Genomic DNA, 16,002 nt, shown 5'->3' with positions numbered 1-16,002 from the left:
TGATTTCCCTCAGGTCATGATCTCAGGCTCTTGAGATCAAGCCCCCATAGGGCTCCATGCTGGATGTGGAGCCTGCTTGGGATTCTCTCTCTCTTCCTTTGTCCCTCCTTTCTATCTTCTCCTCTCCAAAAGAAAAAAAAAAAAAGAAGAAGAAAAGAAGAAGAAGAAGCAGATTCCTGGGCCCAAATATCAGAGATTTTAGATCTGTACAGTAGGGATGGGCATTGGGAATCTTTATTGAACAATCTTCTGTGGTGGTTCTTTTTTTTTTTAAGATTTATTTATTGGGGGTGGTGGAGCATAGGGAGAGGGAGAGAGAGAATCCAAAGCAGCCTCCACACCCAGCGCAGAGTCCCATGCAGGGCTGGATTTCAGGACCCTGAGATCATGACCTGAGCCAAAATTAAGAGTCCGATGCTCAACCGACTGAGCCATCCAGGAAATCCGCAAACTCCTGTGGTGATTCTGATGCAAGGAATTGGCAGACCATTCTTGAGAAACGTGTGCTAGACTACTCTGAAAAATAAATGTATAGGGGTGCCCGGGTGGCTCAATCGTTAAGCGTCTGTCTTTGGCTCAGGTCATGATCCCTGGGGTCCTGGGATCAAGCCCCACATCAGGCTCCCCACTCAGCAAGGAGCCTGCTTCTCCCTCTCCCTCAGCCTGCTGCTCCCCCTACTTGTGCTCTCTCTCTCTGTCAAATACATACATAAAATCTTAAAAAAAAAAAAAACATACAAAAGGCTGTTCTTTGGTCTTTACATTTTATGTACCTAAGAAATTTATAAATGGGAAGGAAAGCTCTGGTGTCTAGTTAGTGAGTCAGACCCAATCACCACTCACCCTCCTTCTTCTGCTGTCACAAAGCTACACTTCTAGCGCCAACTGGCATAGTGTGGATGTTTACTTCCAACCCAGATTTTCCGGTTCTTTTTTTATGGAAAGGGTAATGTAGACCATCTTGAGCAAAAGAGGATGGAGGTGGTGAGTTTTGCTTGGATTTCTATGTTTCTGCTTTGATTCTCTTTTTAAATGTATGTTTCCTGTAAATATTTCACAAGGAGAAAGCGCCAAGGACCCTAAGAAACTATTTTGAAAATGAAAAATCTCTTCCTGGTTTAATGTGTAGCCTGACAGATGGACACCTACTGCTTTCTTTTGGAAGAGCTGCACGGGTTTTTCTTCTTTCCCTCTCTTTTATTTTTAAAAGTGATAGAAAGAAGGAATGATTCATCCATGTAATTAGAGTTCTCACATTATTGTTAAAGGAAATAAAAATTCATCAAGGAAACTTAGTATATCTTCCATATCTAGTCATACATGAGAATGGACCTCAGGCTTTGGGGCTGTTCCTTGTAGACATCAAAGCAAATTTCCAAACAAACCAACATTATGTATTTGTTCTCATTTCAATATGACTTGCGGGGAAAAAACTGCAAAAGGTGGAGCAGGACAAGGACTGATGAAGGCCATTTTAAGGAAATTTAAATATACGAGATTAGTATCTAATTTTCTTTATTCAAGTTAAAACTATTAATTTCAAGAAATTGATTGATTTATATATACATTACTTATTAATATTTTGTATCGCATGTGATGATGTATAAGGAGCCAAAAAGGACCCAATTAGGGGAATTCTAGGATTTTGTCAATTTATTTGTTCATATAGGACTGCTGAAATTCCACTCACCCTTCTGTGCTCAGCTCAAGTGACACCTCTCTGGGAAGCCTTCCTCTACTCCCCACCCCCAACTGTTTGTACACCTCTCCTTGGAGCCTTTGCTATAGTCAGCATTTTGTGTTAACTTTATTATAGCTCTTGTTACCATCTTCCCTTGTAGTTTTTCATCCCTACTTGCTCCCTCCCTCCCTCCTTTCCTTTCTTTTGGGTGAATGATATGTTATTTAGTCAGTTTTGTTTACAAGTGAAACTCTGGGAATTCAAAATTAACATACTTGCTTGTGAACTTGCTATAGACAGCAGGAAAATCTTCACCCTTGTGTTCCACATTGTTTGGCTATGTTTTATCCAAATGCACCCTTATGAGCTGGCTGCCATCCAGTTTCACGTGGATTCTCTTGCCCATAATTTCATTTGGGAAGACTAAGCCCTCCAGGATTGTACCATGCACAGCTGTCAGGGTGGAGCACTTGCTTATTTTTTGTACAGCTTTTTTGAGTTGGCTCAGGCAACTCTGGGCAACAAAAACATTGCACTTCCCACTGAACTTTTTCTCCAGTTTATGAAATAGCTGGACTTAGATTTTCCGGGAAGATTTCAACTGAGGAATGGGAACAAAGATTAATAGCTTTCTGACCACCAATTTAAGTTTCCTTGGCTGTTGTTATATTCAACTCCCTTAGCTGGTCCTTGAGTTTTGAGTTCATTTTCAGCTCAAGGATAGCTTAGGAGGTGCTGGACTCTTCCATAGCCATTGGGCTTCATGATATTTTGGCTCGAACTGAACATGGCCTTCTCTCTTTGGTGAGCACTGGCCTAACCACTATAGTTTCTTATTTGCTTAATTTACTTAGGAAACTGTGAGTATATTAAGACCTCAATCTGAATATATTTTGGCATTCCTTGTGCTCAGCACAGTGCCTGGCATATAATAGGTTTTTAACTAGCTGAGGTTAGTCTGAAAAATTATGTATTCATCTCTTTAACAGTGTGTGTATGTGATCCTTCAAATCTCAAACTGCTATGGTTGAAAGGAATCATTTATAATTTTCCAAAGTACAGATGGCTGTGATGAGATTTTCTAATCTCAGTGTCCATATTTGTAATATGGAGAACTTGTTATCTCATAGGTGGTTGAGAACATACTTATTAACTATGTGATGGTGGGTAACTGATCTAAACTTTTTGAACCAGTTTCCTTGTCTTTAAATTTGAGTTAATGTGAGGATTAAGTGTGATAATCCATATAACCCACAATGCAATGCCTGCTAATGATAAGCACTCGATGATAATACTATTAACAATGAAATGAAATATTAACAATGACATATGTAGGGCGCCTGGGTGGCTCAGTTGGTTAAGCGACTGCCTTCAGCTCAGGTCATGATCCTGGAATCCCAGGATCGAGTCCCGCATCGGGCTCCCTGCTCGGCAGGGAGTCTGCTTCTCCCTCTGACCCTCCTCCCTCTCATGCTCTCTGTCTCTCATTCTCTCTCTCTCAAATAAATAAATAAAATCTTAAAAAAAAAAAAACAATGACATATATATTTTTTCTTGAGAGAGAGCATGCACATGCAAGTGGGGGAGGGGAGGGGCAGAGTGAGAGGGAGAGAGAGAATCTTAAGCAGGCTCTGTAAGCCAGGAGCCTGAGGCGGGGCTCCATCTCATGACCCTGAAATCATGATCTGGGCTGAAAGCAAGAGTTGGATGCTTAACCCACTGAGCCACCCAGGTGCCCTGACAATGGCTTATATTAATAAATGACTGTTAACAATGAAATGAAGTTCTGTATGACGAAGTGCTGTAAAGTGATATTAAATGTAGGGTTTTGTCATTATTTTTGCCCTTATTATTATTGGGAGATAGAATAAGAGCCATAAATAAATTGATATTAATACTAGAATAAGAACTATAAATTAAGCAATACGTAAACGGATTCCACAGGTATTCCAATGTTTGGATTCGTTATTAGTAGTGGTGCATATTATATTATTACGCACATTATTAGCGTACTAAAAATAAAACCTGAACTACAAGTCCCATCATCCTTTCAAAGGCGGGCGTGGTGGTGGGGTGGGGGGCGCCGAGAACCACTGGGACCGGATGTAGATAGAAAACTACATTTCCCAGAGGGCGTCACTCTCACATGGCCACTATATATATAGTCCATCCGGGTTCTTCGAGATGCTGTTTGGCGACTCGTCGCCATTCCCGGAGCACCTCGGCCTCGGCCCAGAGGCGAGTGTCGGTCGCTGTGTCGGAGACACCTGTCCCCGACACCAAGACAGCCAGCCCTCTCCGCTGCCCCGCGGCGGGAGAGCGTGTCCGGCCGGCCGGCGGGGCTCGCGCACCCTCCCTCGCCTCCCCTTCCCCCGCAGCCTCCGCCCCGCCAGGCCCGGCCCGGACCTCCGAGCCCCGGCCTCCTCCTTCTCTGTCACCACCGCCGCCGTCGCCGCCGGGCTCCACAGCCCCACCCGCCGCTTCTCTTTCCAGTTTGAGAAGCTGAAGAAGGAAACAGGGAAAAATGTCGCCATGAAGGCCGAGAACCGCTGCCGCCGCCGACCCCCGCCGGCCCCGAACGCCATGAGCCTGGGTCCCCGCCGCGCCCGCTCCGCTCCGACCGCCGCCGCCGCCGAGGCCCCCGTTGATGCCGCAGAGCTCCCCCAGCGCCGCCGCCACCGCTTCCGACATGGACAAGAACAGCGGCTCCAGCAGCTCCTCCGCCTCTTCGGGCAGCAGCAAAGGGCAACAGCCGCCCCGCTCCGCATCGGCGGGGCCGGCGGGCGAGTCTAAACCCAAGAGCGGTAAGGGCGGGCTCCCACGGGGGTGGGCGGGAGGGGGTGCGACTGCCCCGGAGGCTGGGGAGGATCCTCGCTCTGGTGTCTGCTGGGTCACCCAGGGACAGCTCCTTTTTCTACTATCGTTTACTACCTTTCTCCCATTTTTCCGTGGCTCCCATTATTTAAAAATTAACACTTAATGAGCACTGTGCAGAGTGGTTTACGTGAATCCTTGCATTAACCTTGCATTAATACTCGAAACAGATTGGTGAAGTAGGTGCTATTCTTATCCCCATTTTGCGGATGAGGAAACTGAGGTTCAGAAAAGGTAAGGTCACCCAGCCAGTATGTGCCTCACGGCCCGCCTTAAGACCTGGTTTGTCTGACTCACCAGTCCAAGCTCCTAAACCACCAAGTTGTGCTACCCTTTAATGTTGAATTAGCATTGGGTAGTGTTCAAGTTTAAACAGGGGAGGGTGGGGCCCAAGGATTTTTCAAACTCAAATTTCATATTTAATAACCTGGTCCCAGATCCATCCCTCTGTTGAAGAGGACTCGTCCTCGAATGGCTTTGTTCACTGTGGAGTAGTGGTTAAGAGCATGGGCTCTGATTCAGTCTTTTTAGATCTGCCAGACCTTGAGCCTTCAGATTTCTTTTTCTGTAAATGTGGAGATAGTAAGAATTAAATAAATTAACTTAGGAAGCAAATCAACTAAGAGCTTAGAAGAATACCTGACACCTATTATGCACCAAATACACATCATGCCTATTTCCCTGTGGTAGGTTAGAGTCCTTTCACAGGGAAGATTTTGTCAATTTTGTAGTCATGCCTCTCAGTATTATGACCATTATGGTGATGATAGCTACCATTTATTGAGGGCTTACCATGTGCCAGGGAGTGGGCTAGGTTTATACTTCTGTTATCTGTACTCCAGTTATTAACCTATCCAGTAAGGTGGAATTGTTCATTTCTAAAGAAGGAAAAAGCCGAGAGGCCAGGAGTTTAGGAGTTGGCAGAGTCTGGAATTGAATATTCTCCTTCTTACTTCAAAGCCTATGTACACATTTCTGCTATTTTGTGCTGTGATTATATTAGCAGTAATAGGAAGATGTTTTCAGTGGAAGCGGAGATGTGTGGCAGACAGGTGAACATTTGAAGTCCCCAAATGTGGAGGCCCAGTTTAAAACTTTTTAAGATTTAAAAACTATAAGGCTTAAAAACAAAAAGAAAAAAACAACTGTAAGGCTGACTTGTTCAGAATTAATGTATTGGATATAGCAAACTTGTTTACCTGGAATGCTGAGTACTTCTAGAAATTGGTTATAGAATTCCAGGTGGAGGCTAGTTGTCTTGATAATAAATGAATGCTTTAAATATCTAAGCAGGGATTAGCGTGGACTTTCTCGGGCAGTATTATGTAGATTAATTTGGGAGTTTTGCACATGTGTAGCTTTATCACAGATCCCTCTAGAGATAGAGGGTAATCAGCCCTCTTGGCCAGTGTTGGAACTGCTGGTTTAGTGTGGTCTGAATATTTTTCAGGGTAGTTGATAAATAACTACTTTTGCACTCTGTTCCCAGATATAAAGTTAAAGATGGTGATTTTCTAGCTATCTGAATTGTCAACTGATTTTTCTGGGCTCCCCTTTAAGCCACTGACATAAAATAATGAGTCTCTTGCCATAAATGCCTTCAGTTTATTCTGTAATGAGGCGGTAGTTAAAGTTTGTGACAATCCAAACAAGAAAACTGAGGTATTTTAAAACATTTTACTCATTTTGTCCCTGACTTTGAATATGTTTATTAGGACTAACTCTGATTACCCAAGAGGCTGATAGAGAATTCTGTTGTAGTTTGACCAAGAAAATATTTGTCAGTGTTAATGTTTCAGATAGACTTGTGTATAATACTTATTGTTGGGTTCATTTTGACTAAAGTGCTTTTTTAATGACAAATACTATAAAAATGCTCTTAAAACACTTGTTCACCTTCTTAATTGAAAGCTTCTGAGGAAGGAAGTAAAAACTCCTATAAAGGATTTTTATTTTTTTAAAGATTTTATTTATTTATTTGACAGAGAGAGAGCGAGAGAGGGAACGCAAGCAGGGGGAGGGGGAGAGGGAGAAGCAGGCTTCCCGCAGAGCAGAGAGCCCCACGCGGGGCTCGATCCCAGGACCCTGGGATCATGACCTGAGCTGAAGGCAGACGGTTAACAACTGAGCCACCCAGGCGCCCCTCTTGTAAAGGATTTTTTGCTAAGTTTTAAGAAATACACAGTGTGCCCTCTGGTAGCATTAGGTTTAGTATGTTAGAAAGCTTGTGCATGTTTGCCATTGCCGGTGCCTGCTTTTCTGGTTACTGGTATGTACCCTTAGCAAATAGGAAGGATAGATTTGTAGCTAAATACAGAGTTGATAGCCATAATCCACTGCACACATTTAGGAACAGACCAAAGGCAGAATAAGTAGATATTAAAAATGGCTTAGGAAATGCTGGATATTGGCTGACTTTTAAGGTGGAACTGAAGGGTAGCATATGCTACCTTAAGAACATTACAGCTAGCTAAGACCATGGCAGATATCATTTAGGACCTCTTATACAGTGATTCTGGAGGGCTGCTCTAACAAAACAGTAGGCTTAAATTCAGCGTAATTCCATGAGAGGTTTCCGTAGTATTTCAGAAGCTGACCCAACACTTCATGTACTCGATTCTGCTGGAAACTGTTGAAGGGACCTCTTGAGTTTCAGAATACTGAGTTGAAGAAAGAAAAGGGAGGGTAAGGTGAAAATACATAACTTGCCTTCTTTTGTCAAAGTAACAGGAACAAGGGTTGTTCAGATTTAAATATTTAATTCCCCTTTCCTCTCCTTTCCCTACCTCATGTGAGAAAAAGACCCTCTTCTGTGTTCTAAACTGCATGTCAGAAATGGTCCTTTGCTTCCTAGTTACATGTTTAATATACTTGAGTCGTTGTTCCTGCAGTTGGCTTAAGTTCACGCACGCAGGAAAAAGGTAAATTTGGCTCCTGGGATTTACTTGATCTTTGCTTTGCTTTGGCTAATTGCTTCAGACATTCACATAACATTCCTTTTCTTGGATATATTCCTACAGCTTTGTTCCAGTAGGGCTAAGATGTAATTCTAAGAACACTTTAACAGTGAATAGCCCAGGAATATAGCCCAGAGGAGACAGGTGGTTTAGGGTTTGGGAAAAGTCATTTAGAAAAAGCAAAGAAAGTAAAAAGAGGCAAGAGAGGCTAAGCAGTTTATGGACAAACAATGGACCCTGGCCCAGAACCAGGCTCTTGCCCCATTCCCCTGGGCGGGGAATGGTACTACCATGGAGGTTAAGGGAAGGTCAGGTATTTTGAAGCAGTTATTTTGAGGTTGGTGATATGAAGCACTATCCTGACACACTTCCTCTTATTCCGGTACCAGGAGCCAGGTTACTAGTGGTAATCTGCCTTGAAGAATGCTTCTGAGTTGTAAATGGACCTGGAGGTTTTGATGGCTTTGAAAATTGAGGTGACTTGAACCTTTAATAGAAATCACTTAGAGAAGTTACAAGAATTTCTGGGCCTGTTGGCTGGAGTCCTTAGTTTATATGGCTTTGTTGGAAGTCTAGGGGGTGCTTTTGACAGGAGTGATTTAGATATATTAATAATAATAGTCTTCCAAATAATAATGGCAACTTTGTGCCAACCACTGTGGTAGACATTTATAGAAGTTTTCTCTTAATCTTCATGGCCCTATGAGGAGGCATGGTAGAGGATAAGCCTCATATCATGGACAAGAAAACTAAGGCTTTAGAGGGGGGTGAGAGTGATTTGTTCAAGTGAATTCTTTTTTTTTTTTTTTTTTAGAAGGGAGAGGAGTGAGGGCTGGGGGGAGGGGCAGAAGGAGAGAGAGAATCTTTTTTTTTTTTTTTTTTTAAAGATTTTTTAATTTATTTTGACAGAGAGAGACACAGCGAGAGAGGGAACACAAGCAGAGGGAGGGGGAGAGGGAGAAGCAGGCTTCCTGCCGAGCAGGGAGCCCGATGCGGGGCTCGATCCCAGGACCCTGGGATCATGACCTGAGCCGAAGGCAGACGCTTAACGACTGAGCCACCCAGGCGCCCCGGAGAGAGAGATTCTTAAGCGGGCTCCATGCCTGGCACGGCTCGATCACGCCCCTGAGATCATGACCTGAGCTGAAATCAGGAGTTCGATGCTTAACTGACTGAGCCATGCAGGTGCCCCTCAAGTGAATTCTTTTTTTTTTTTTAAGATTTTATTTGCAAGAGAGAGAATGAGAGACAGAGAGCATGAGAGGGAGGAGGGTCAGAGGGAGAAGCAGACTCCCCGCTGAGCAGGGAGCCCGATGTGGGACTCGATCCCGGGACTCCAGGATCATGACCTGAGCCGAAGGCAGTCGCTTAACCAACTGAGCCACCCAGGCGCCCCCTCAAGTGAATTCTTAAGAAGTCCTAGGCAGGGGGGCCTGGGTGGCTTAGTCAGTTAAGTGTCTGCCTTCGGCTCAGGTCATGATCCCAGAGTCCTGGGATCAAGCCCCAGGGTCCTGAGCAGGGAGCCCGATTCTCCCTCTCCCTTTGCCGCTCCCCCTGCTTGTGTTCTCTGTCTCTGTCAAATAAATATATGTGCTGCCGAAGCGAGCACTCTGTCAAATAAATAAATAAAATCTTAAAAAAAAAGTCCTAGGCAATATTTATAAATTGCCCTTTGTATAAATTCACTTAACAGGCAGGTACCTTGGCACGTGTCATCTTGATACCATCTCTCTCTTCCTTTCGTTCAGAATTACTAATTTCAGGGGTGCCTGGGTGGCTCAGTCATTGGGCGTCTGCCTTCAGCTCGGGTTGTGATCCCAGGGTCCTGGGATTGAGCCCTACATTGGGCTCCCTGCTCTGCAGGAAGCCTCCTTCTCTCCCCCTGCTTGTGTTCCCTCTCTAGCTGTGTCTTTCTTTGTCAAATAAATAAAATCTTAAAAAAAAAAAAAAGAATTACTAATTTCAGCTGGATTCAATTTGTTGTCAGTTGTTTCTATAGTGAGGCCCTATGTTGCCCCTCCAGAGGTGCTTGTCAACTACTCTGAGTGATGGGTAAGCAACTTGCTTGTGATTACAGCATGAATCAGCAGCAGAAACTTCCTGGCTGGTATTCTGACCTCTAGGTTGTGCCACCTGTTAGAACTAAAGCTAGAAATGTCGATGAAGCCAAATTATTTAACTGAAAAACTTGTGGCCTTTAATTTAGAAATGGGGGGAAAGACTGAGATGTGTTATTTGGTAGAGACTTTTCTGTTAGGGAGATGTGGAAGAACTGAGACACTGGATTAAGTTTTCAAGTCTCTTGTTGACTCTGTGATCCCGAGTTCTGGATTTGAGCCATTTAACTAATGTAATGGTCTTGTCCATTTTGAAATGTGTCTTGACAGTAGTTCTCGGCAGTTGTTCTCAGCTCTGGCTTGTGCATCAGAATTTCCTGAGGCTTTTTAAAAATAGGGATGTGTGGAGCTCTTACTTAGGGATTCTTTCTGATTCTTTAGGTCTGGGTTGGGTCCTCGGACCCTGGCGTCCAGTTTTAAAAGTCTCTGCGAGTGATTCTTCTGTGTAGCCAGGATTGAGAACCACCACTTGGAAATTTAAAACTTGCAGCAGAGAATATGTTTCTGCTAGGAACTTGACTTTTTTTTTCTGCTTTCCAAAATCTGATTCAGATCAACTTCATTGCTATCTCCTTTCAGAGAAAGGAGGACAGATTCTACCCCCACGTTATTCACGTGTGTACTGGCAAGTTGTCTACAAGACATCCCAAAAACAGTACTCTGAATTTTATCTCTGGGTCACAGGCCTGACTGTACCTTCAATCTTTAGCTGCCTGTTGCCTGGGTCTAGAGATAAGAGCCAGCCTCTCACTTTAGATAGCTAACTTCATACCCTTAGGCAAGTGGAAGACAAGATGGAGTTGATTTTAGCAGCTAAAATTGTGGATCCATACGTGGTCAGTTTTGTAACCTGTTTTAGAAATGAGCAGTTCCCTGTCCATCAGAAAGCAGTTCTGTAAATTATGTGATGAAACTGTTTCCTTGCCTGTGTGGTAATAAGTGAAGAAATGAAAATAGAACTTTCTTGTTCAAATGTAGAATCTGGCTTTACCTAAATCTATGCAAACTGTTAGGTGCTTGTCTTGAAAGTATTAGGGTCAAATGCAGTATCATCCGAAACTGTCTTAGGTAATGAGGTTTGGGGAATCCATGTTTTCCGTATATGCCTGTTTTCATAAGACCTCATTTGTTTTCATGGTAAAGTTAGCTTGCATTTTATGCCTCTGAATTTTCTACTTGTTTGAAATCTTATTATCAACTCCATAGGTAAGAACATTTGTAAGAGATCTGAAGCTTCGCTTTCTGTTACCAGTGATGCTGTGTTGGACAATAACTGTGGCTGACTGAAGTAGTAGGTAAAAGTGTAGTTCTTAAGTTCTAGCTTCAGGTTAACTCTGGTCACTTTCCCTACCTGGGATTTAAAGGTGACTTGTAGGGGTAAACCTAGCCTGGCAGAGTTTCTGTGACCCATCTGTTCTCTTTCTGCATTGCTGCCATCTCCCGTAACTGTTAGCTCGACTCCCAGGTTGTGGTTTGGTCAGGTTTGGAGAGGATGGCATTAACTCATTTATCCCATGTTGGTGACAAAGTAAGTGTGAAGTGGTTGCTTTCAAAATTCAGACTCTCATTTTATCAGCTCATGTTTCCTTTTTTTCTTTGAGGATATGCTTCATCTTGGATTTACTTAGTCTGCTATAAAATAAGCTGGTCATCTTATCTAGAAATAATTTTTTCTAGGTACTTAATAGTTTTTAAAATTACCCAAAAGATAAAATTACCCAAACGATAAGTATACAGAACCTTTTGTATACTTACGTCAGAATCTTAGAGGGTGAGGCCTGAGCATAGGAATCCCTTAAAAGCTCATCTGGGTGATTCCTTCAAACTGGCAGGATTGAGAACCACTCGATTAGGTAAAAGTGAAGCTGCATTTCCCGAAGTTAACTGTCTTAACAGCCTGCTGCATTGCCTTTCCAGACCTGGTTCTTTCTTTTTTCTTTTTTTAAGATTTTAATTATTTGTCAGAGAAAGCACACAAGCAGGGGGAGCGGCAGGCAGAGGGAGATGGAGAAGCAGGCACCCTGCTCTGCAGGGAGCCCGATGTGGGACTCATCCCAGGACCCCGGGATCATGACTTGAGCCTAAGGCAGATGCTTAACCGGCTGAGCCACCCAGGCGCTCCTCCAGACCTGTTTCTATGAGTTATATTTATATATACACAAACACACACATATATGTATCCCTAGAAAAAAATTTTTTAATTAAGTTTTTACTTTTAATTCCAGTAGAGTTAACATACAATGTTATATTAGTTTCAGGTGTACAATATCGTGATTCAATAATTGTATCCATTACTCAGTGCTCATCATGGTATAAGTGTACTCTTTAATCCCCTTCACCTATTTCACCCCCCCCACCTCCCCTCTGGTCATCATCAGTTTGTGTGCCTTAGTTAAGAGTCTGTTTCTTGGTGTGTGTGTGTGTGTCTTTATTTTTCTATGAATTATATGTATTTATATATATATATTTTTAAAGATTTTATTTATTTATTTGACACAGAGAGAGAACACAAGCAGGAGGAGCAGCAAAGGGAGGGGGAAAAACAGGCTCCCTGCTAAGCAGGGAGCCCAGTGCGGGGCTCAGTCCCAGGACCCTGGGATCATGACCTGAGCCGAAGGCAGACACTGAACCGACTGAGCCACCCAGGCGCCCCTGAATTCTGTATTCTTTTTTTTTTTTTTTTAAGATTTTATTTATTTGACAGAGACAAAGTGAGAGAGGACACGCAAGCAGGGGGAGTGGGAGAGGGAGAGGGAGAAGCAGGCTTCCCGAGGAGCAGGGAGCCCAGTGCGGGGCTCGATTCCAGGACCAGCTGGGATCATGACCTGAGCCGAAGGCAGCTGCTTAACCGACTGAGCCGCCCAGGTGCCCCTGAATTCTATATTTTTAACGTAAACAGGATTAAGCAATTTTGGGGGGAAAAACTTTGTAGTTTCTGAAGCTCATGGCGGAATCCTCTTGGCTTTGTAAACCACCATCCCCTTAAGGTTTGAGCCTCTGAGCCTAATGGGTTTATTCATTAAAAGTCCCCCAACTTCCATTCTAAGTTTCTGCTTAAATGAAAGCCATTAAATTAGTATGCAGGCTTGCTTTGGTCAGATTTCCATGTTGAAATAAGACAACATGAAGTGAATATAGACAAATCTAAGGATGGAAATCTTTTTTAAAATAAATTTTATTCTGGGGGCACCTGGGTGGCTCAGTTGGTTAAGTGTCTGCCTTCAGCCCAGGTCATGGTCCCAGGGTGCTGGGACAGAGTCCCACATCAGGCTCCCTGCTCAGTGGGGAGTCTGCTTCTCCCTCTCCCTCTGCCCCTCCCCTCTGCTTTCTCTCTCTCTCTCATGCTCTCTCTCTCAAATAAAACCTTTAAAAAAATAAATTTTATTCTGAGATTAAAAAAAAAAAAAGAACATGGAATGGGCGAAGGGACAAGAAAGATAAAGTAGTCTTTTTTTTTGTCCAAAGACTAATTTGGGTACCTCTTCCACATTTAGTTATTTAGATGTATATGGTTCTCAGGTTTCATTTTCCTTTTTTTTTCTTTTTTTTTTTTTTTAAAGCCAGGTAACTTTGGCACATTTTAAATGTGTCTTGTCAGGATTCTTTTTTCAATTTCGCACAAATTATGCACTTCAGCCCCCAAGTAGAAAATATGGGGAAAAGAATACAAACAAGTGCTCTTTACACAAAATACAAATGGTCAATAGATTGAAAAAGTATTTGTTGCTACTCATCAGAGAAAATAAAATTTAAAACAAGAATTTTGACCCTTCAGTTTAACAAAGTTTATTTCAACTCTGCATTGTCAATAATGTAGTGACCTAACCTTTCTCTTTTACAGTGTTAGAGTATAAATAAGTAGGTATAATGGCTCTAGAAAGCAACTTGAGAATGCATAAAAGGTTTTTTTTTTTTAAAGATTTTATTTATTTGATAGAGACACAGGGAGAGAGGGAACACAAGCAGGGGGAGTGGGAGAGGGAGAAGCAGGCCTCCTGTGGAGCAGGGAGCCCGATGTGGGGCTCGACCCCAGGACCCTGGGATCATGACCTGAGCCGAAGGCAGATGTCCAAGGACTGAGCCACCCAGGCGTCCCTGCATGAAATGTTTTAATGATCATACTTAATCTGCTGATTTCGTTTTGAGAATTTTTTTTTTTTTTAATATTTTATTTGACAGAGCCTGAGAGAACACAAGCAGGGGGAGTGGCAGAGGGAGAGGGAGAAGCAGACTCACTCCGCTCTGAGCAGGGAGCCTGATGTGAGGCTCCATCTGGGGATCCACGGGGCTCGACCCCAGGACCCTGGGATCATGACCTGAACCGAAGGCAGACGCTTAACCCTCTGAGCACCCAGGCGTCCCTCATTCTGAGAATTTGACATAATCATAACACAGTTCTCTATAAAAGCGACTCGCAATGCTAACTAGCAAAAAACTAGAAACCACCTAAATATATAGCAGTAGGAGATTGGTTATATTCTATTATAAGCATATGGTAGACAATGCAGCCATGAATCATGCTTTGAAGACTAGAGATGCATGAAAATGCTCATGGAGTAATAGAAGACAGTATATTTTGTATGTCATTTTGTGGAAGATGTGACAAGTGTATAAAATGGAGAGTGAAAGGAAATTATGCACTGTGTGTAAGTTGGTATATGGATAGTGGCAAATTTAAATTCTTCCAGATTTCAAAATTGAACGTATATTCTTACAACTGGAGATAAAAAAAAGCAAAAAATATATTTAAAAAAATTTTTTTTCAGATTTTATTTTAGAGAGAGGTAGAGAGTGTGAGCAGGGGGAGGGGCAAAGGGAGAAGGAGAGAGAATCTCAAGCACACTCTGTACTGAGCGTGGAGCCTGGTGCAGGGCTCAGTCTCACAACCCTGAGATCATAACCTGAGCTGAAACCAAGAGTCGGTCACTTAACTTACTGAGCCACCGAGGCGCTCCAAGAAATATATATATATATTTTTAAAGATTTTATTTATTTATTTGACACAGAGAGAGCACAAGTAGGCAGAGTGGCAGGCAGAGGGAGAGGGAGAAGCAGGCCTCCCGCAGAGCAGGGAGCCCGACGCGGGGCTCGATCCCAGGACCCCAGGATCATGACCCGAGCCGAAGGCAGCTGCCCAACTGACTGAGCCACCCAGGCGCCCCAGAAATATTTTTTAAAAGGATATGACTCATGCTGATTTAATATGTTCTTAGAACTCAGCTTCTTTTGTTTTGTCAATTTAATGGCTTCTCAGTTTGAGGTCTAGTGTATATGAAAATATTGTTTTGCTTTTATGCCTCTTGAATGTACCTGCCAGGGCCTAGGTCAAGCCTTTGCACTATAGAATCTAGCTATGTTGTAGTAATTGAAGGAGAATAATGTCTTCTATCCTGCTTCCAGATAAAATACTTTTCCCTAATACAGATAGACTGTTCTCTTTTTCTTTTTTTTTTTAGTTAAAAAAAATTTCTTTTGGGGCGCCTGGGTGGCTCAGTCGTTGAGCGTCTGCCTTCGGCTCAGGTTGTGATCCCGGGGTCCTGGGATTGAGCCCCACATGGGGCTCTCTGCTCAGCGGGAAGCCTGCTTCTTCCTCTCCCACTCCCCCTGCTTGTGTTCCCTCTCTCACTGTCTCTCTGTCCGAAAATATATATATATATATAAAATATACCAAAAAATATATATATATATAAATTTTTTCTGAAGTAGGGTCCACGCCCAACGTAGGGCTCCAGAACTTAGGACCCTGAGGTCAAGAGTTGCGTGCTGTATGGACTGAGCCAGCCAGGTGCCCCAGGCTGTTCCCTTTTCTATCACTTCATCTAAATGGACTTTAATAAGAGCAGTGGTTAAACCCTGTAAAAAAGGGAGACATTGTGATCTAAGAATCTATGTAGTTTCATCTGCATTTGTATCCCTCCTGAAGGAGGGACCCTTTAGGCTTTGTCATTTAAAAAGCAGAAGTAGGGACACTTGGGTGGGTCAGTTGGTTAAGCGCCTGCCTTTGGCTCAGGTCATGATCCGGGATCCTGGGATGGAGCCCTGCATTGGGCTCCCTGCTCAGTGGGGAGTCTGCTTCTCCCTCTCCCCCTGCTCGTGCTTGCTTGCGCGCTCTGTCTGTCTCTCTCTCTCAAATAAATATATAAATAAAATCTTTAAAAAAAATTTTAAAAAGCAGAAGTAAAAACCACCTTACTATGAGATGTCTTGCCCAAAGTTCTTGTCCAAACCCAGATTTCTTAGAGGTTGTGGAAGGGCCTATTTACCTTTGTTTTTATTTTTAAAGATTTTATTTTCTTAAAACTCTGAGATCAAGAGTGGCAGGCTCTTCTGACTGAGCCAGCCAGGCACCCTTGTTGTTTATTTTTTTTATTTT

The 16,002-nt window shown here is 43.1% G+C and overlaps 1 protein-coding gene and 1 pseudogene across 2 annotated transcripts in view; one reads left to right on the top strand and one right to left on the bottom strand.

Annotated features, from left to right (window-relative positions):
• Nucleotides 1–1,919: 1,919 nt before the first annotated feature.
• LOC118529207 (small ribosomal subunit protein eS7 pseudogene) lies at nucleotides 1,920–2,470 on the bottom strand (annotated as a pseudogene).
• A 1,714-nt stretch (nucleotides 2,471–4,184) lies between these two features.
• The window catches only part of RNF10 (ring finger protein 10), a 39,939-nt gene continuing 28,121 nt past the window's right edge, over nucleotides 4,185–16,002 (top strand). For both annotated transcript variants that reach the window (XM_078060897.1, XM_078060896.1), the window contains exon 1: nucleotides 4,185–4,485. In XM_078060897.1, coding sequence (XP_077917023.1) covers nucleotides 4,329–4,485 — 157 coding nt within the window. In that variant the 5' untranslated portion in view covers nucleotides 4,185–4,328. The remainder of the gene's footprint in view (nucleotides 4,486–16,002) is intronic.

Source organism: Halichoerus grypus, chromosome 13, assembly GCF_964656455.1.
Source record: "Halichoerus grypus chromosome 13, mHalGry1.hap1.1, whole genome shotgun sequence".
Classification (NCBI taxonomy): domain Eukaryota; kingdom Metazoa; phylum Chordata; class Mammalia; order Carnivora; family Phocidae; genus Halichoerus; species Halichoerus grypus.
The sequence above is the reverse complement of the archived record's forward strand: the minus strand, read 5'-3'. Positions and strand labels throughout refer to the sequence as shown.